General features: G+C 41.5%; 1 protein-coding gene across 2 annotated transcripts in view; it reads right to left on the minus strand.

Annotated features, from left to right (window-relative positions):
- SPOCK2 (SPARC (osteonectin), cwcv and kazal like domains proteoglycan 2) overlaps positions 1 to 21,264 on the minus strand; it is a 115,914-nt gene that overhangs the window by 27,372 nt on the left and 67,278 nt on the right. For both annotated transcript variants that reach the window (XM_087932336.1, XM_026713489.2), the window contains exons 3-4: positions 11,406 to 11,520; positions 9,413 to 9,527 (exon numbers count right to left, since the gene is read on the minus strand). In XM_087932336.1, the coding sequence (XP_087788462.1) occupies positions 9,413 to 9,527; positions 11,406 to 11,520 (230 nt within the window). The remainder of the gene's footprint in view (positions 1 to 9,412; positions 9,528 to 11,405; positions 11,521 to 21,264) is intronic.

Below are 21,264 nucleotides of genomic sequence, written 5' to 3' on the forward strand. Positions count from 1 at the left end.
GGATTCATTCTTGGAACACAAAGAGGCTTACTAGCCCATTTCTGCTGCAGAAAACTCCCAGCAACATTATCCCTGAAGAGTAGTCATTCCCAGTGGTGGGCTTCAAAAATTTTAGTGAGGGGTTCTCTCTGCCCAGTTGCTGGGTGGGCGTGGCCATGGCCTAGTCAGCCTCCTGCACCATGGCAGGGGTGGGCGGGCGTTTTTCCCCTCCCTGGGCTCAGGAGCTTTTCTTGAACCTCCGGGAGGGCGAAAATGGCTTCCCCAGGCTCTGGAAGCTGGAAGCAGGCCCCTTTTTGGCCTCCCTGAACTTCTGGGAGGCCCGTTTTTCGCCCTCCCCAAGCCTCCACACCTGTTCCTGCACTTATCTGCATCCAAAATGGGCCGAGTGTAGACTCCTGGAAGGAGCAGGTCGGGCAGGGCCAGCCAGGAGTGGGATTTGGGGGGTTGTCCTAACTGTGCAGAATCTTAGCTAGGCGGTCTCCCGAATCCCACCCATGGTCATTCCTCTTTGGCTTAAAAACTTTCATGAAAAACAGCCCACCATCTTTTGATACAGACTGCTCCATTAACGGACGGCTCATACTCTTCCCGAGACTATTGTATTGTTTCTTTGCAGTTGGGATGTTTACATTGTTGGCTGTCATCGGTGTACACCATATTGTGTAATCTAACTATTTCTGTAACAAGATCAAGGTTGGCATAGCCTTTGCAGTCCAATTCATGCCAACAGAAGAGACTATTCGTAGCTCAGGATTGAACTGTGGGGTCTTTGGGTGCTCTTTTAGCTTGACTGTTTTCTTGCAGACATTTCATTACCCAACTAGATAACATAATCAGTATTAAGAAATATACCCCTTCATGACTTCTGTAATTTAGTTTGCCCCTAATTTCTTAGGGAAACTAAGCCTACCTCTTGGATCCAAGCACCTTAATGTGTTGTGGATCAGGCACCGGTGGACTACTTAATTCTGACTAGACGTCTTTATGAATAGTGACAATGCTTTTTTATATTTTATGTACAATGCCTAGAGAATGCACTAGTTATATTAATTGCAACAGTGGCCAAGCACAATATAATAACAAAACCTTAAGGTTTCCTCCAAACTTATTGCTCACCCTGGCCAAATACCCATTGCAATTTGTGATTTTTTTCCCCCTCTTTGGTTGACAATTGCATTTATAAAGTCTTTCAAAAACCTGCTTTTCCTTCTGGCTTTGAGCTTTAATGAGTGGAAAGTCCTTGATAGGAAACTGTAAGTTAGTTGGACTAGCTTTTCTCTTTGAACAAGTACCACTCTTTTCTTTATTATGTTGTTCCTTGCTTTTTTTAATGTTGTACACCAGAGACTTCATGGAGTTGGTAGCTTCATTAAGATGACAAACAAATAAATAAAATGTTATAAAATGTTTTGAAAAATCATCTACAAATGCCAGGAAAAAATTCCTTCATTCTGCTCAGTTTGTGTGTGTGTGTGTTTGGGGTGGTGAGGTAATCCCTCTTTTGGATCTTGGTTTTTGGTGGTTTGGGAGTGACAAGGGCACTGCCAAAGGGATCAGTGCAAAACACTCCTAGAAAACAATCGTTTTCAAAATGGTCAAAGAAGCGGAATATATAATGAGACACACCCAACTCTGGATCAGGATATAGACCTTTTCCAGCCATAGTGGTCCAAAACTATCTCACTGAAGGTGATCACGTTCAGATGTAGGTTAAAGGAACCATTTGGTTAAACTTGTAGAAAAAAAAATCATATTTTATGAAGATAAAATGAGCATTCTTTTCAAAGCATTGCTTCATTTCCAAACTGAAGACATAAACTGCTGAGAGAAAAATCTTGGCAGACTGTAGGCGGCCAGGATTATGGCTCTTCCAAAAGCACCAGGCAAATATCAGGCCTCCTACCTTCTGTCAGGATTACCCCAATTAAATCATGAGTCTTGAGCCAAACTTCCAAAAGTAAACAGAATTTATTGAGAGTTAGCATGCTGGTACAACCTGGGTGTAGCGGACTCTTAAGACACATAATTCACTGTCACCCTTGACCCTGTTTTTCCCCACCCCTCTGGGTGTATCCTAATTCATCTTCTGCAATGAAACATGTCCATAGCCAAGAGTCATCAATCATGTTCTCCAGTTAGATTTTTGCATGGCAGAAACTTCAGTCACCTAGTTACAATCTCTGAAAAACTATGTATGGAATGCACTTTCGATTCTAGCTGCTGTAATGCTTTTTCAAACCCCTTTCCCCTCTCCCTTTCTCTTGGAAACTATAAAATGACCATAAAAAATTTTTTTTGAGTTGACACGCTCAACCTGAGAATCTCAACTCCCAGCCTTTAGTTTTTGTAAAAGCATATTTCTGTTCCTTCTGGTAGGGTTAAAATATGCTCATAAGTACGTGAGTGATGTCTGCTGAAATTTAAGGAGAAACTAAGGAATGAGACCTCTAGGTATTGGAGACCATGCTTCAGTGCCTTGAAGAAATGTTTGCCTCCTGGTTTACAAAATAGGCCAAGATTCTGCTACTGTTCTGACCCAACCTGGTTCCAAGAGAGCAAACACAAGACAAAAGCAGCACCCCCCCCCCTTTTAAGGTTTAATTCACAAATTCTGTTTCTTCACAGATAAAAGGCTGCTTCCAACTAATTAGCTCCAACAAGAAAGAGTCTTGCCAAGTTGTTTTTCAAGGCTGCCAAAAACCCACAGATAAGAAATAGTTTACAAGAGTTTTCAAATACTGACTATAATGTCCACGAGGCTGAGTTTCAGAGCAACTTTGCCTTCTGCAAAGAACACTTCTTCAAACCTGGCTTTTATCCTCTTGAGGGAGAGGCCATTACCTTGCAGCCTTACTCCCAAATCGCCCACGCTGCTGTAACTGCTCTCTCCTACGAGCAATCCTGCGTGCAGGTGCACTTGGCACGGGCTCCTCGGGAACCTCCTCATATCATCACTGTTGCCAGCCCCCACAATCTCTGAAGGCAGCAGTCCACTCCCTGATGGTCCTGGCCCCTCACCTGAGTCCTCGCTCTCCTCAGCCATCCGCACCTGCTGCTGGCTAACCACAACAGCTATGTGTATACTATTTCAGAATCCAAGTGGGGTCTTTACTGAATGTTGGTCACCGTGATGCAATTTTAAAGCATGGTATAACTTACAATTCAGTCCAAACATATTAAGTGCCCTGCAAGAGTCTTGTGATAGTTTCTCAGATGTTCTTCATCCAGTTTATTTTCTCTTGTTCCCAACCTTCTATCTCTTCTTGGCACAGCAGCTGATGGGTATATCTTTACTCTCCAACAATATATCAGAAAAGTAACATGGTTCTCCTCCTTCAACGTTTTCAGCAATATGGATCACCCTTCACTCAGACTTTTTAAATTCCAGGGACAGATTGTGCAGGAAGGATTTAGAAGCAGGCTGGCTATTTGATCCTGTTATGGCTTTGTTATTTAAATTTCAAGCCACGAGGAACTCAAAGCAAGGCATAATGAATCTTCTTAAAAGTTAATCTTCCCAAATGAAATTTCTTGCTGTGTCCTCTATTTGGAACTAATCGTGCAAAGGCTTCTCAACCTTCTTAGGTGCATAATTACAAACTGACTGCTCCTTTCCTGCAAGCAAAAAGCACGTCTTCCAGTCATTGGTTGACCTGAGCACAAGCATTTTAATAAATTATGATGCCCCGAGGAAGGGCGCCAGGCCTAGAAAATGACAAGTCAATTACTTTGAATGAGATGGTCAATGTGTTACGTAGGACAAAATATTGCTTTGTGGAATGTCAAGAAGAGAGGCCTTTGCTTGTAGCAGGGATATTTCATTTCGTTATTTATTTTATTTCATTTCATTTTATATTTTATTATTTTATATTATTTTATTTTTTATTACTTTATATTATTTTATTTCATTTATTATTTTATATTTTATTTTATTTCATTTTGTCATTTTTTATTTTATTCTTTTTTATTATATTATATTTATTGTTTTATATTTTATCATTTTTTACAATTTATTTTTTATTGTTTTTTATTTTTTATTTTATTTTATGATATTATATTTATTGCTTTATCATTTATTTTATTTTATCATTTATTTTTTATTTTATTTTATTCTTTTCTTCTTTTATTTATTTTATATTTATTCATTTCGCTACATAAATATCCATTTATTTTTATATACCGTAATTCAAGATGGTGAACATTACAGGAAGTCCTCAAACTGACCAAATTACAACCAAAATTGAACCCAAAATTTCTGTTGCTAAGTGAGACAGTTGCTAAGTGAATTTTCTTGCTGCCGTTGTTAAGGGCATCGCTGAAATTGCTAACTTAGCAAACCGGTTGTGAAGTGAATCTGGCTTCTCCATTGACTTTCCTCAGCAGAAGGTCACAAAAGGGAGGTCACGTGACTTTGGGAGACATAGCAACAGTTTTAATTATAAGCCAGGTTTGATCTTGTTCATGGGGATAGTGCAAAGGTCATAACTGTGAAAAACAGTCATAAACTCCTTTTTTTCAATGCTGTTGTAATTTTGAACAGTGACTAAACAAACTGTTGTAAGTTGAGAACTACCTGTTCCTGTTATGTCCTTGTTAGAATCGGACTCTGAGGGAGAAGAGGAACAGCTGACAGGGAGTGGAGGTGTGGCTCGAGGTTGTGGAGGTGGCTGGGGAAGGGCAGAGACCAGCTGGGCAGTCAAGGGAAGAACCAGGCCTGTCGCCTCTGCATCCTAGGACACACAGGGAGGAACAGAGAAGGCAACAACTTGGCTTATGAGAGAGGAAGTGGCCATGATCCTCCTCAATGGTTGCAGCTGGGAAGACTAGTATATAAGAGAGACAATTACAACACAGTGTTGCCAGAAGCAAAGCATGTGTTATTTTGGGCTGAAGTTATCTTGGTTGGCATCCTTCCAACAGACTCTGTCTTGTTATCTCCTTGAATTTGGTAATTACTTATCCTGTTCCATTGTGAAAATTTTGTCATTGTAGTTTGTTTGGTTTTTTATTTCACCTCTATCTGCTCATTAGTTTCGGACTGTATTGCTTTCTTTTGAAGACTACTTTTGAGTACATTTTATCTCCAACTGAGGATTATTGAACAGTGGGGCCAAGTTGGAGGTATTAAAGGACATTTATTTACATTTTGGATTTTGTTATGTTTGTGTTACATTCCGGGTCATCACAGTACCCTTCCTCCTCCCATTTTTCCCCACAATGACAACCCTGGCAGTGATTGGCTCCAAATCACCCAGTTGGCTTTCATGTCTAAATGGGCTGCAGGTCTAGAACTCACAATCGCCCTGTTTCTAGCCTGGTATCTTAAGCACCAGACCAGGGGTCCCCAAAGTTGGCAACTTTAAGACTTGTGGACTTCAACTCCTAGAATTCTGAGGAACTCCGAGGCTGAGGAATTCTGGGAGTTGAAGTCCATAAGTCTTAAAGTTGCCAGGTTGGGAGACCACTGCACTAGACCAAAAACTTTCTGACATATTGCCAAGCAGTATACAGATTTTAACTGCCTGGAATGCACGTATATTAAAGTGTTTTTAGCTTAGGAAAAAGAGAACAAGAAAGGGAAACTATAGAAATAATATTAGACATAGTGTTGTAGGAAGTTAGCACCCACCCCTCTTCTAGAAAATTGAAATATCCTAGGAAATATTAAAAAGGCAGAACATTTCCTCTAAAAAGAATAAAGTAGAAACTCAGAGAGGCAGAAACTCCGCCCCCGACCTTTGCTAATGGGCCATTAAGGCCTAGGCCAGAGTATTCTACATAATAAAGACCTCTACCTATCTCACCACCTGGCCTGGGAAGATTGTATCAGCCAACACACAGGTGAAGCCATGTGGTTCAGACAAAGCCTACAAAGTTAGTTAAGATCCCTGCCCCTGGGAGTCTGACAGCCAATGGGATACATTTCTTACACAGGAACAGGAAACACTAAGGTGGGGCCCAATAGAAGGTATATAAGGGTCTCCGCATCTTGTCCCTTCCTTCTCTTTTCCTTCACCTTGAAGCATGTGATCATCCTTCTTTGGAGCTCCAAGCCATGTGGTCCTATCTACCATTAAACCATCTTTCCAAACAGCCTCCATGTTTCCAGTGTCTTTTTCCCCACTTGGGACTGAACCCAGAAGGATAATTCTTCCAACAGTGTGAAGGAAGCAATTGTCTGCTCTATTCTGAAACATATACGAGCTGGTGAGCACAAAAGTTATCATGATCTTTTGACTGGTTGAAAAGAACCTTCAGCCCCATAAAAAGTAATCCAATGGTTGCTTTGGTCAGTAGCTGTTAATCTGTTAACAGATTAACAGAGTTGAAAGGGACCTTATAAGTCATCTAGTCCAACCTCCCCGCCCAAGCAAGAGACCTTGCACCATTTCTGACAGATGGTAGTCTAGTCCCTTCTTGAAAGCTTCCAGTGCTTATAATGAGCTTTGATTAGACTGGCTTGGCCCAGCTTAAAATGGTGGTTAAATGAATCTTTGTTTGTACTAGGAAGAATACACTAATTTCAGTTGTCCATCAGGGGAAGATAATTCTTCAAAGGTGACTCTATATTGATAGCAGGAGTTAAAAGCTTATCCCCTCACTCCATTAGCCAGAAGGAAAAAAAAAAAAAGGACAGCCCAGCACAGCAGGGTTACTCAAACAAGCTTTGATTCTGGAAGTCCCATTATAGCATAAGGGGGATTGTCCTGAATATAATGTAAGGCATGCAAAACACATTTTTACCATTCTAGCTATACCCCAGTGTCATTATTCAACATATTTGCTTTGCCCAAAAAAATTCTGGCAATGCTTTAAAGAGAATTAGCTTTACCTACTATGTATTCCAATCAAGTAAATCTATTTTTAATTGTTACTATCATCACCAGGGGATGATGTTTGCTACCTTGATGCCAATAACATGAATGCAAACTCCTTTTTTTTCCTAACAAAGATCACTGATGGTCATTTGCAATTTTCCCCTAAAAAATTGAAGACATTTAAAGGAGCTTATATCCCCTCCCCCACTTTATATATTATTACGCATATAAAAAATTCTTTACACAGCTTATCTCTTGACAAAAGAACTGTCATTGTTATAAGCAAAAATACAATAGGTGTTATCTTATGTGGTTTTCTTTAATATTATTGAGTAACATCAGTTCTGGTGTCTCTGCTAATATAAACAATCATTTACTTAGCGATGATAAAGTGACAAGTGCTTCATATTTTTGGATGTCAGAAAGTCCCCCCCTCCACCTCCCAGTTTCATAGCTCAGAAGAAAACTTCAAATATAAATTCTCTTGAGCTTCTTTTCTCATCACTTAACAACTGATAGAACCAAGCTTCCCGCATGACCAAGAGCTTGTGAGATACAGATCAAGCTGATTTATTACATTTATATATCACTTTTCCTCCCGGGATCACATTTTTTACTCTTAAAGCAACTTTGTGAGCCCGCAGCTAGCTCATGAGAAAACATTTGATCCAATTTCAGACATGAGCAATCATTGCAGCCCCTGCCACAGGAAACTGCAGATTAAATTCAGCGGGCCACTCTAAACCACTCTAAAATTGAAAGGTTGTGGTAATTTTTTTTTATCGGGATGTCAGGGCTCTCATTTCTGTGCCCTCAAAATACAGCCCAGCCTGGCAGAAATTAAACAGGTTAATATTTTCCTTAAGATACTTCTGGTGGTGCTGCTAAGAATGAAGATTTTTCATTCCCCTTATCAAAACCCATGCATCTAGTAGTGAATATGCAAACTGCCTGCTGAAAAAAGCAATCTAAACATTACCTCAGGGTAACTTTAGGGTAGTTGCAAAGGGAACGGAGACAATGCCCGAGGCAATTAGTGGCCTGGGCAGGCAATCAGGAGCCTCCAGGTATTTTGAGTAACGATTTCCCAAATTCCTCTACTACCACGTTAGTCAAAACTAGTGGGAGTTGAAATCCAAGCAGCTTCGGGTAATGGACTTTCCCCCGCTCTCCCTTTGGGTGTCTTCTCCAGCCAAATGTATCTCACAGAGGTTGTTCTGAGGGTAGAATCAGAGGAGGTATTCAGCAGGTTCTGACCAGTTCTGGAGAACCGGTAGCGGAAATTTTGAGTAGTTCGGAGAACCGGCAAATGCCACCTCTGACTGGCCACGCCCCCATCTATTCTCCGCCTCCTGAGGCCCAGCTGATTGGCTGGGTCTTCTTTTGTTGCCCTGCACAGGAGAACGGAGCTGGAAAGCAGGTTAGTGGGGTGGGGAGGAATGGGGATTTTGCAGTAACCTTCCCCTGCCATGCCCACCAAGCCACGCCCACAGAACCGGTAGTAAAAAAAAATTGAATCCCACCACTGGGTAGAAGAGATAGGTAAAGAAATGGACAGGTGTGGCAAGAATAACATATGACTCTGTTAAAAACAGAATGCTTTACCCACACAAAGGTTTTGCAGAATTAGTTCTAGAGTGGCTGTCGGAGCTCCAACAAATCCAGCCTCATTTAAATCAAAGGTCTCTAGCTGCATCTCAGAGAAAAGAAAATTGATTTATTAGAGGTTGCCATGTTGGCGCGTGGCTGGGTGCAGCCGATACTAAATTACATCATACATTTCCCCCTTGACCCTGGTCTTTCCCCCACTCCCTTGATGTGACTTGTCCAATGGAACACATCCATCCCCAGGAGTCATCCATCGTGCTCTCCAATAACCTTCTCATGCTCTGACAACGTTGGGCTGCTGAGGTGATTATCTAGGCATTTCAAGAATGCCTTGTTTTCCCCTCGCTCCCTTTTTCTGGCAGCTAAACACACCAAAGGAGTATCTTTTTAATTGACAGTGGCATTCTAACTGATGGGCCTTTGCAACAGGTACCAGTTACAGGTAGTCCTCAACTTACAAGAGTTCATGTAGTGACTGTTCAAAGTTACAACGGCACTGAGGAAAAAAATGACTTATGCCCATTTTCCACAACTGTTACAACCGTTACAGCATCTTCACAGTCACACGATCAACATCCAGATGCTTGGCAGCTGACTCGTATTTATGACAGCTGCAGCGTCCTGGATCGTGTGATCCCTTTTCCTGTCAAGCAAAGTCAATGGGGAAGCCAGATTCACTTAATGACCATATTACTAACTTAGCAAATTATTCCCTTCACTTCACAATTTTGGCAAGAAAATTCATAAAACAGGGGCAACACTCACTTGAACAATGTTTCACTTAGTGACATAAATTTTGGGGCTCAGTGGTGGTCGTAACTCGAGGGCTATCTGTAACATGCCAACGTTCAGATCCCCTCACCGATCCCAAGAAAAACACCCAATCTGTTATAAATCAGGCTGATCCTTTGCAAGCCCCAAACCGCCTCGCCCTCTGCTCCGCCTCGCTGCTTATTTTCAGGGTCAAATATTGTTGTCCTCCTTACCACAGAGCTGTAAGTATGGCCATCCGAGCCACAGACAGAGGCAAGCTGGGTCATGTGGCAAGGTTTGCACAGGTTCTCCTTGTTTCCATGGAGCTTCACGGCAGGCTGCTTGATTCTATGCCAGTGCACCAGGGAGAGAGGAAAGGAAAAAAGAGCAACAACATACATTAAGGCGTGGCTAAGATCAATTTCTCTCCTTCCTGGGGACGTTTTGGGAAGGCGATGTTGGAAGTTAAAACCCACCCCTCTCCTAGGAAAACGAAATGTTTTAGGATATCCTAAAAAGGCAGAATATTTCCCCTCAAAAGAGAAGTAGACTTGGGGACTTCAACTTCCAGAATTCTCCAGCTAGAATAGCTGGCTGGAGAATTATGGGAGTTGAAGCCCATAAACCTTAAAGCTGCCAAGTTTGGGGACCCCCTGCTCTAAAAGATTATGAAATAGAAGTTCAACATCATCTATAAACCCAGAATTCATCCATCCATCATCTCACCTAAGTGACTCTGAATTGGGACCAGTGATTCTCCTACTCTCTTTTACAATATCTTTATTACATTTCAAAATCAAACATTAAAATGCAAGCTCACATAAAAGGGAAAGGGAATAGGAAAACAAATTAAAAGTGACCAAAAATATATCAAATAAATTCATAACAAAAAATGACCTCTCATTTTGTTTTAGTATAGATATAACAACAGGGCAACAAACTCACTTTGAACAATTAACAAAATCTTTTTAGAAAAACCCTTAAGTTACTAATAACATTCTTCTCTTAATTTTCATCTAACGCATAATAAGTTGTTAAATATAAATAACTTTGCATTAAAAAAAAAACTACAATATTTCTCTGGACAAATCCAATCTTATCTTCAAATCTCAAAGTTAAAAGCTGATTTTTCTCCTTGCTTTGAACAATGGTTCTCAACCTTCTGGAATCTGTGGCACAATATTTAATATAGCAGGAATTCTGTGTTACACCAGAAAATTATACTGTATATATAACAAAACAAAACAAAAGCAAAAATAAATAAATAGCACAAGGCAAAAAATCTCCTGGCATAAAAGAAACAAATCCATGGCCCACCTGTGTGCTGCAACACACAAGTTGAGAACCCCAGCCTAGACTATTGTGTGAAGGATTTGGCTATTTCTGCCCTGAATATCAGTAGCGGCATCTTTTCTAGACTGGTCATATATCCAAGTGGCCTTAAAATATCTGATTACAGGGAGTTCTAGGGGGTGGGCTGATACCGGTTCGCACCAGTTCAGGTGAACCGGATGTTAATTTTACATCCGGTTCACTGGACTGGTAGTTAAAATGACTGGCTGGCCCCATCCACCGCTCCCCTCCTGGAAGGTCAGAAACAGGCCTGTTTCCAGCCTCCACAGCCCAGGGAAGTCATTTTTGTTCTCCCAGAGGTTTGAGGAAAGCCTCCGGAGCTCGGGGAGAGCGAAAACGCCCCCCCCCCATGGTGCAGGAGGCCAGCTAGGCCACGCCCACCATGGCCATGCCCACCCAGCAACTGGGCAGGTTGCTAAATTTTTTGAAGCCCACCCCGGGTAGTTCTCGACTTACGACCGCAATTTGAGCCCAAAATTTTTGTTGCTAAGGGAGTCATTAAGCGATCTTTGCCACATTTTATAAGGTTGCTTCAAACAGTTGGAAGTGAATCACTGTGCTTATTAAATGAATCTGGCTTCCTGCATCTCAGAGGGCTGCAAAAAGTGACCACATGACCCCAGGACACTGCGACTGTCACAAATATGAGTCAGTTGCCCTGTGTCTGAATTTTGTTCACGTGACCGTGAGGAGGCCGCAATGGTCATAAGTGTGGAAAAATGGTCGGAAGTCACTTTTTTCCAGTGCTGTTGTAACTTCGAACGATCCCTAAATGAGTTGTTGTAAGTTGAGGACTACCTGTATTATCAAAAAATATCTGAATAGCCAAATCACCCTGTCAGGAATTAAGGTAAAACTTAATGGATTCCTTACCGATGCTCCAGTTTTTTGCGACTGATACACATGGCCCTCTGGTAACCCTGGGCAATGCACACCTTATGCCGGCTGCATTTGATCTTCTGGCAAGGATCTTTTGTGGTGTCCAGACCTAAAGCAAGAGGCAGAGAGAACAGGTGTCATCCTACACTAAGTTTGGGATCCAAAATATCACTCCACCCTACAGAATAACCGACTTAGAAGGGATTTTGGAGGCCTTCTAGTCCAACCCCTTTTCAGGCATGAAACCCTTATACCTGCTCTGACCCAGGCTTCGTCAATCGTAGTTATTCACAAACTTGTTTTAAAATCAAAACCTATTTTATTGCAACGCTGGGAATTGTTCTCATTCCCAGACGGAGCTCATCTTAAACGGTTCCCCAAGATAAGCACTCACCTTTCAGTTCTGTGGAATGCTGCCAAAAGCAGAAGTATCCAATTAACTATAAAAGAAGCCAACCGAGGTACAAGAAAAAACAACAACCAAAGTACACAGAGCTTCAAGGAGGACTCGGAATCGATCGAACTACGTTGCTTCCTGCAAAGGTTTTGTCATTTAGGCCTCACTTTATCCCTTATGGGAGGGGCCATCACCTCCCAGCCTTACTCCCAAGTCGCCCCTTTTGTTTCAGCTGCTCTTGCCTTCTAGCAGCTCTGGGCACATGCGCACTGGGAACAGGCTCCCCTGGGTCCTCTGCCTCGCTGCTGCCAGACACCGAAGACTCTGAAGGCAGCATCTCACTCCCAGATGGTCCTGGTCTCATCTTTGCATCGGACATAGGATCTTCGTCTGAGTCCTCTCCAGACTCTCTAACTGGTCCCCTTTCTTACCTACTATCTGATTCTGCTACTGTCTGCCCTGGCTGCCAGTGAACCACAATACCAGGGGTGTCAAACTCAATTTCATTGAGGGCCACACCAGGGTTCTGTTTGACTGTGGGGGGCTGGGGTGAGTGTGGTCAGGGTGTGTGTGGCCAATATGACATCATTTGTGTTGGGGGGACACCTGTGGGGGCCCCAAGTGCTCTGCCAGTGAAAACAGGCTCCTGAGCTCCATTTTTGGTTGGGCTGGCCTCCTGCAGCCTTCTGCCAGTGAAAACAAGGTCAGGGGCTGTGCGTGGCCCTCACAAGCACCGTTTTTGATTGGGCCGGCCTCCTGCAACTCTCTGCCAGTGAAATCGGATTTCACAAGGGCTGTCTGAGCTCCATTTTTGCTGGCAGAGGCTCCATGGGCTGGTCCTTCACTATTTCCAGCACAGCTCCCTGGGCCAGATCTAAGCATCCCAGGGGCTGGATCTGGCCCCCGGGCCTTAAGTTTGAGACCTCTGCCCTATACCATTTCAGACAAATGGTTGTCCAGATTCATCTTAAAAGCCTCCAGTGTTGGAGACATCTGGAGACAAGTCATTCCGTTGGTTAACTGTTCTCACTCTCAGAAAATTCCTCCTTAGTTCTACGTTGGTTCTCTCCTTGATTAGTTTCCATCCATTCCTTCTCATCCTACCTTCAGGTGCTTTGAAGAATAGGTTGACCTGCTTAATCTTTCCGGGACCACCTTCACCTAGACCAGGGGTAGTCAACCTTTTTATACCTACCGCCCACCAGTTCCACAGTAATGGTGATTTATAAAGTAGTGGACAAAACTCCTACCGCCCACCATGAAAGCTGGAACGCCCACAAATGGGCGGTAGGAACCAGGTTGACTACCACTGACCTAGACTGTCATCTAATATACTGTAGGCAACATAGTGCAGGAATTCAGGAACTGGAAGTCACCTTATGATTTATTTTAAAAGCAGCCTAATTGTAAATTTTGTTTTCTTTTTCTAATACCCTGACCGCCATTTATAATATTCAAACAATGTACCCACATTATTTATTCATGTGTTGAATTTATATCCTGATCCCATTTCAATAGAAGCTAAAATGCTGTGAAGGAAATTGCATTTATTCAGTGCAGGAGATGTCAAGGACTCGTATTCGCTAGCTGAGTGCACTTCTGAATATTTGGTTAGCAGGTAAATAAGTGGATCCACATCCTTACATGGAGATGCTCACTCATAAGTCCAAAGGATTCTTGGTTTTGCAAAGAGAATAGAGCTGGAAATCACTGTTTCTCAAACTTGGCAACCTTAAGATGTGTAGACTACAACTCCCAGAATTCCCCAGCCAGCAAATGGCCAAGTTCCACCAGTGTCAGCTGCCACCTTACTCTTGCCTGTGCTTTGCTACCATGCGGTGACAGTCTGCCATGAACTCTGGGGAGGGTGGATGGAAGGAGGAATGCTTGGGGGTAAATGAAAATAACTGCTGCATCTCCCCGAGACGCTGCCTCAAGGTCACCCAGCTGGGAGAAGGCAGCTGCTTACCAACCTATGCTTGAACTAACCATTCCAAAAACATCTTGCTTGAACCTGATTGGTCATGGGGGAGGAATCAGCGATAGGAGGCAGTTAAGGGTTGAACGTAGGGATTTTGACACACAATTCTCAGTTCCGGCTATGCATTCCTGCAATACACTTGACTTCTAATAAACTATGCTTTTCTTGGCAAATGGAAGCCAAGGTTTCTATTTAGAGGTGTAAGTGGTGGCAGATCTGACAACCAGAATTAATGAAAGGGGATCTCTTATATTGTTTCCCATCTTCAATCATAACCCATATGATAGTTTGGTGTGTTTTTTTAAATAACTATGGATAAAAGCCAACCCACCTTGAGCATGGTCACGAATATCTGAATGGAATGGAATGGAGTGGAATGGAATGGAATAGAATAGAATAGAATAGAATAGAATAGAATAGAATAGAATTCTTTATTGGCCAAGTGTGATTGGACACACAAGGAATTTGTCTTGGTGTAAATACTCTCAATATACATAAAGAAAAGGTACATTCATTAAGAATCAAGAATCATAACATACAGCACTTAATGATAGTCGTAGGATACAATAAGCAATCAAATCATACTAGGAAACAGTCATTATAAATAGTTAGGATACAAGCGACTAGGTTACAGTCATACAATCACAAGTGGGAGGGGATGGGTGATAAGGAGTGATGAGAAGGTTAATAGTAATAGTAGTGCAGACTTTGTAAATAGTTGGACAGTGTTGAGGGAATTATTTGTTTAGCAGAGTGATGGCATTCAGGAAAAAACTGTCCTTCTGTCTAATTGTTCTGGTGTGCAATGCTCTATAGCGTCATTTTGAGGGAAGGAGTTGAAACAGTTTATGTCCGAGATGTGAGGGGTCTGTAAATATTTTCACAGCCCTCTTTTTGACTCTTGCAGTATACAGGTCCTCGATTGAAGGCAGGTTGGTAGTAATTGTTTTTTTCTGCAGTCCTAATTATCCTCTGAAGTCTGTGTCTGTCCTGTTGGGTTGCAGAACCAAACCAGACAGTTATGGAGGTGCAGATGACAGACTCAATAATTTCTCTGTAGAACTGAATCAGCAGCCCCTGATGAAAGTTTGAGCTTTCTGAGTTGGCGCAGAAAGAACATTCTTTGTTGTGCTTTTTTGATAACGTTTTTCATGTTGGGTGTCCATTTTAGGTCTTGTAGTATGATAGAACCTAGAAATTTGAAGGTCTCTACTGTTGATACTATGTTGTCTAGTATTGTAAGAGGTGATAGTAAGGGAGGGTTTCTTCTAAAGTCCACCACCATTTCTACGGTTTTGAGCGTGTTCAGTTCCAGGTTGTTCTGGTAACACCACGAATCTGGATCAGTGACATTTAGGCTCAAAATTTAAGCACTGTAAGTAATCCTAATGACTCGATCTAGAAATGCAAGGAATCTCCCATTTGCTCTGATCCAGCAAGACCAATCTGTTGATCCAAAGTCTCCCGAAAGCATGTAGCCACAGACTGAGACGACATAGCTGCCACAGCACAACAGCACTAATCCATAATATTGTATTGTACTGACAGCACAAATCTCTTGAGGTTACTTACCACTAATTGCCTGCAATAATTGCTAGATTTGGATGGCAAACAATACTTGGATCTAGCTTTTAGACTTCCCAGTTTCATTGGCAAAATAAAAGAATCTGTGAGTTTATAGCCAGCAAATATTACAGGCAGAGAAAGGCTCCCCAGCAGATGCTCTCGCACAATTTTCTGAAGCTCAGGGGGGAAAAAAGCACATAATATTCCAGGAAAGTCAAGACGTGCTTTCTATTGAACTGAATCTCACAAGCTGATGAAAGGATTGGTGACTGAATGCTTCCTCTTCAATTTTGCCCTGGAAGTTCCTTTTTAATAATGCCAACATCTCATGTACCAAGTCTGCCAGTGCTGATAATTGATGAGCCTACATATTCTGACTCCTTGAATATATGAAGCTGCTTTGTAGTAAGATAAATCCTGGTCTGTCTAGCTCAGTAAGGTCTTTTTACTGTAGCTTCCCTTACCCAATAGGTACCTGGATGGAATACAACTCTCATCATCCCCAACACCATGGTCATACGTATCTAGAAACTAGCTCGATACCTGGGCTTCGCTATGTGATCGGGCTTAGTTTTGGGGAAGGAAAATAAGGGGAGGAAATTCTGCCTCTGCCTACCAGCATCCATCGGTATTCATCTGGCTAGCGTCCTGTCATTGTGTGAGAGAGACTTGAGGGCTGTTTGGAAACTGAAACAGTATTTACTGTATGAGCAAGAAGGAGACGCAAGGAGCTTGGGCGTGGCTTAGCTCAACCGTTCTGTACTAAAGCTGATTGGTGTTGTGAAATGAAAACTGAAACTCCTCTCCTCTGCTTGTGTTTTGCATTTGGAACAGATTTCTTTTCAGGCAGGGAGTGGGACTAGAACTCCTTAGCATCAGAGCGTGTTAATAATAATATACGAAATACTAATGTTCATTTCAAAAAATCCTTTCTTAGTGAGCGCTTAGAAGCCAAGAGGAACACACATGCCAAATTTCAAGTTTGTAGGCTTTATGCTTCTGGAGATTTTGCGTGATGATGCATGAGTGGTATTTTGCTTTTATATAGAGAATTAGCCAGTCAACTAATGCTACTGCAGTTATGCAATGTTGGACTTACTGGGCAGATTATGATATTCCACTTTATTGGGAACTTTCCAAGGTGTTTAGAAGCAATAAATATTCTTCTGGCTCTGCCATATAATCCAGAGCAACTAACAGAAGATGAAGCTATCATTTACAACATCAGGAAGGCACCAGTAGTTAAGGAGCCATCTTTCTCTTTTTCTTTAGACATCTTAAAAATCAACCTTTTCAGAAAGATTGTTTTTCTTTATACACTACCTATTAAAAATTACTGAAAGGTTTGTATGGAAGGTTTTCAACGTACAGGACCAAAATGGTCCCATCCAGATATTAAATTTCAATGGTGCTGATAAACTTTATGAAAGCTGCACTTGCCAACAGTTATCGAGACCTGGTTATAATTTGTCTTGACTACTGCAGTGGGTGTTATATCAGACTATTCTTGAACAGCAGTCAGAAAGTTTAACCAGAATAACAGTTAGCATCATAGCTGCTAAGGGATACCCAGCATTGTGACTATATTTGTCAGGATTCCGGCAGCTACTCCAATTAAATCATGAGCCTGGAGCCACACTCCCCAAACTAAAAAGGATTTATTTGAAGTTAACAGTCTACATCTGGCATTAACCTGGGCGTAGCCAACTCTGAGATACATAATTTACCGTCACCCTTGATCCTGCTCCCCGCGCCCCCATCCCTCTGGGTGTATCATCCAATGAAACACGTCCATAGCCAAGAGTCATCAATCATGCTCTCCAATTAGATTTTTGCACGGCAGAAACTTCAGTCATCTAATCAGTCTTTGAAGAAAATATGAATGGAATGTACTTTTGATTCCACTCTGCCATCTGCTCCTTGAAACTCCTCCCCTTCTTTCTGTTGTCAACTATAAAACGTGCATACAAAATGTTTTATAAGTTGACATTTGGCTCCCCTCACTTCTTGAAAGTGACCTGTACAACACACACAATACAGGTAGTCTTTGACTTATAACCACAACTGAGCCCAATGTTTCTTTTGCTAAGTGAGACAGTGGTAAAGTGAGTTTTACCCCACTTTACAACTTTTCTTGCCGCATTTGTTAAGTGAATCATTGCAGCTTAAGTTAGTGACACGGTTGTTAAGTGAATCTGTCTTCCCCATTGATTTGGCTTGGGAGAAGGTCGCAAAAGATAATCACGTGACCCCGGGACACTGCAACCATCCTAAGTATGAGTCAGTTGCCAGGTGCTTCACTTTTTATCATGTGACCATGGGGATGCTATAACGGTCATAAGTGTGAAAAACAGTCATAAGTCACTTTTTTCAGGGCCTTTCTAACTTTGGTCACTAAATACAGAAAAAGTACAGAGATGATTAGGAGACTGGAGACTTAAACATATAAAGAATGGATACAGGAACTGGGAATGGCTAGTCTAGTGAAGAGAAGGACCAAGGGAGACATAATAGCGGTCTTTCAATATTTGAGGGGCTTCCACAGAGAGGAAGGGGTCAAGCTATTTTTTAAAGTGCCTGTAGGCCAGACAAGGAATAATGGATGGAAACTGAACAAGGAGAGATTTAACCTGGTAATAAGGAGAAACTTTCTGGCAGTGAGAACAATCAACCAATGGAACAGCTTGCCCTCGGAAGTTGTGGGAGCGCCATCGGTTGAGACTTTCAAGAAGAGATTGGACTGTCATTTGTCAGAAATGATGTAGGGCCTCCCACTTGGGCGGGGGGTTGGATTAGATGACCTACATTGGTCCCTTCCAAGTCTGATTATCTGTTAAATGAACTGTTATAAGTCAAGGACTACATTAAAATATATATCTGTCAGTGGTTTTCCAAGTTCAGCTCAGAGTTGTATTTAATTTAAGATAGAAAGCCCTGAACAAATTTAAGGTGGGGTATCTAAGGCAGGGGTCTTCAAACTTGACAGCTTTAAGACTTGTGGACCTCAACTCCCAGAATTCCTCCTGCAGCTCAGGAATTCTGGGAGTTGAAGTCCCCAAGTCTTAAACTTGCCAAGTTTGAAGACCCTTGATCTAAGGTATTGTTTGTTGTGCTATAGACATGCCAAGTTATCAAAGGTAGTTTAGAAATGAACGAAAGAGAAAATACAAACAAATGAATAATTATAGCTGTATCCTCTCTCCTTCTTCCCTTCTAAGCAGCAAAATAGTAAAACTGAAGCTTATTTGACTGAATTGTATATGAACAGTAAGGCTCTTGTACGTATACATAAAGCCAATACTGTACGATACAGTTACGTTATATTACCCTAAATGTTCATTGTTAAAAAAAATGAAACAATTCCTTTTTAAATCAAAAGCTAAACAGGATAAATGTCTCGCCCTTGCGAGGGCTACTTTAAATCTCACCCTGGAGAGGGTTATTTTCTGAGAGGAATTCAGCAATCAACCAGAAAGGCGAAACAACAGACCGGTCGCTCAACGCGACAGCTGGGGGCTCGTCCGGGATCTCTAATCATCTGGGATCCCTTCGCCTTTCAGGTTCCAAGGTGTGACTTTTGTCTAGAAGTGCATCTTCTTCACCTCATTCTTATTCGCCTGGAATAGGCTACGTCGACAAAAAAGGTAAGAATGGGCTCCTCGATTTCTCAAGTTTCGTCAGGGCATAGGGACGAACTTTATAATCTAGTGAAGAAAGCTAATTCCTTTCAAAAAACCAATGGTACCACTGTGTACCCTATTTCTAAGAAATCTTTAAATAAATTTATAATTTATATTGAGGCACACTGTCCAGCCTATCCATCTGCTGGAACTCTTAACCATTCTGACTGGGAAAAATTAGGAAAATATTTACATAAAGTTCCCAGAGCTCCCATGGATATACTTATTTCTTGGAAAGCAATAATGGCTGCTATTACAATTATATATCCTCCTTCTAGTCTTCCTGAAAATTCCTTTTCTCCTGTTTCTTCTGACTCCCACTCTTCTAATTCAAAAACTTCTAAGCCTCTTGCAGCTCATTTGGAATCAAACTCTTCCTTACCACCTCCTTATTCAGATATTTCTTCCCCCCTCATCCCCCTCCTCCTCCTCTTCCTTCTCTTTCTGATTCTCCTATTATGAATCCTATGGGAGGAATCATAACCAATCTTTTGTCATCACCTCTATCTTTAGAAACAGAAGAACCTTCTGCTTATCCTATGACTATCATCCCTGGGGGAGGAGGCAATGTTCATAGTAACATTGAGTTTAAAGTTTTGAAAAATATAAAAGATGCAGTTACAACTTATGGGTTGCATTCTCCTTTTACTAGGGGAATACTTGATTCTTTGGTTACAGCTAATACAGTTATGTTATTGTATGATTGGAAAATGCTTTTTTCTATGCTTATGACTCCTGCACAATATGTTGTGTGGCAATCTGAATACTAATTGAGGGGTCTTCAGCTAGCCCCGCCACAAAGGCTGAACTAACTGCCACAACGTTTCCTGTGGTATTGTTAGAGGATCTTGTGTATGATGATCCTGGTGCTGTTTTTACTCTTTCTTTAACTGCAACGCTTTTCAAACCTCTTCCTCCTTCCACACCTGTCTTGCTTATTCCCAATTCTTCTCTTACAATAGAGGGTGTGGTTGCAGCTCCTTACTTATATGATTCTTCTGCTCTTAATAATCTTGCATTGGCTGCAATAGGAGATCGTTGCTTTTCTTTAAAAAAGGGGACAGTAGTTGCTACACTTATAATTTTGCCTCTTTTTGAACCTCTTTCTTGGTTTGCATTGCAGCAACCTGTTCAAGCTTTAAAACCAACTCTTTCTGTTACACTCAATGGTCTGCCTAATCCTAATTTGATCCCAGCTGGATTTGATCTCATAATAATAGATTTAAAGGACTGTTTCTTTTCTATACCTCTGGCACAAAAGGATAGAATCATCTTTGCATTTACAGTGCCAGAACTCAATAACTCTAAACCCACATCTAGGTATCAATGGAAAGTTCTTCCACAAGGTATGCTTAATTCACCAACTATGTGTCAATATTTTGTCAATGAGGCTCTGCATCCTTATAGATCTCAATTTCCTAATTTTCTTGTATATCATTACATGGATGATATCTTAATTGCAGCTGATGGGCCAAAGGGGACGGTACAAAAAACTTTTCCGATCCTCTTGACCACATTAGCAAAAGCAGGGTTACATATAGCACCTGAAAAAATCCAGTCTCACTACCCAATGCAATATTTAGGTCACAAGGTTTTAGCTTCCTCAGCATCTCCACATATTCCTTCACTCACACTTCCACAGCCAACCACATTGGTTCAATTACAGCAGTACTTGGGAATTATTAACTGGGCTAGACCATATCTTGCTCTAACCACACAGATGCTATCACCGCTTTTTCAAGCACTAGTAGGAAAAAAAAATCCTGCAGATAAGGTCTATCTCTCAGCTCAGCATCTAGAAGCTTTAAAGCAAGTAAACACAGCCCTAGCAACTCAATGGGTAAACCGTGTACTTGCAGACACACCACCTTCTCTTGCTATTATTTCCACTCATCAACTACTGACTGCAATAATTGTTCAAGTATCTAATGCAAAAAATCTTCATTTCTTGGAATGGTTACACTTACCACATACTCCAAAAACCTCTATTTTTACTAAAGCAGCACAAATGGCTTTTCTTATACAAAAAGGCGCAAGAGAACCAAAGCCCTGATGGGAATGGATATTTTTACATTGTATATTCCTTTTAAGATTAGTCAATGGGAACCTCTTTTTCAGACTTCCACAACACTGCAGGATGCATTGGAAGATTGGTGTGGCCAAGTGTCATGCCACCTTCCATCTGATTCAAGACTGCAGGTGTTGAAGACAGTTCCTTTTGTTTTACAA

This window comes from Pseudonaja textilis, chromosome 4 (assembly GCF_049901715.1).
Source record: "Pseudonaja textilis isolate UNSWEBS1 chromosome 4, rPseTex1.2, whole genome shotgun sequence".
NCBI lineage: Eukaryota > Metazoa > Chordata > Lepidosauria > Squamata > Elapidae > Pseudonaja > Pseudonaja textilis.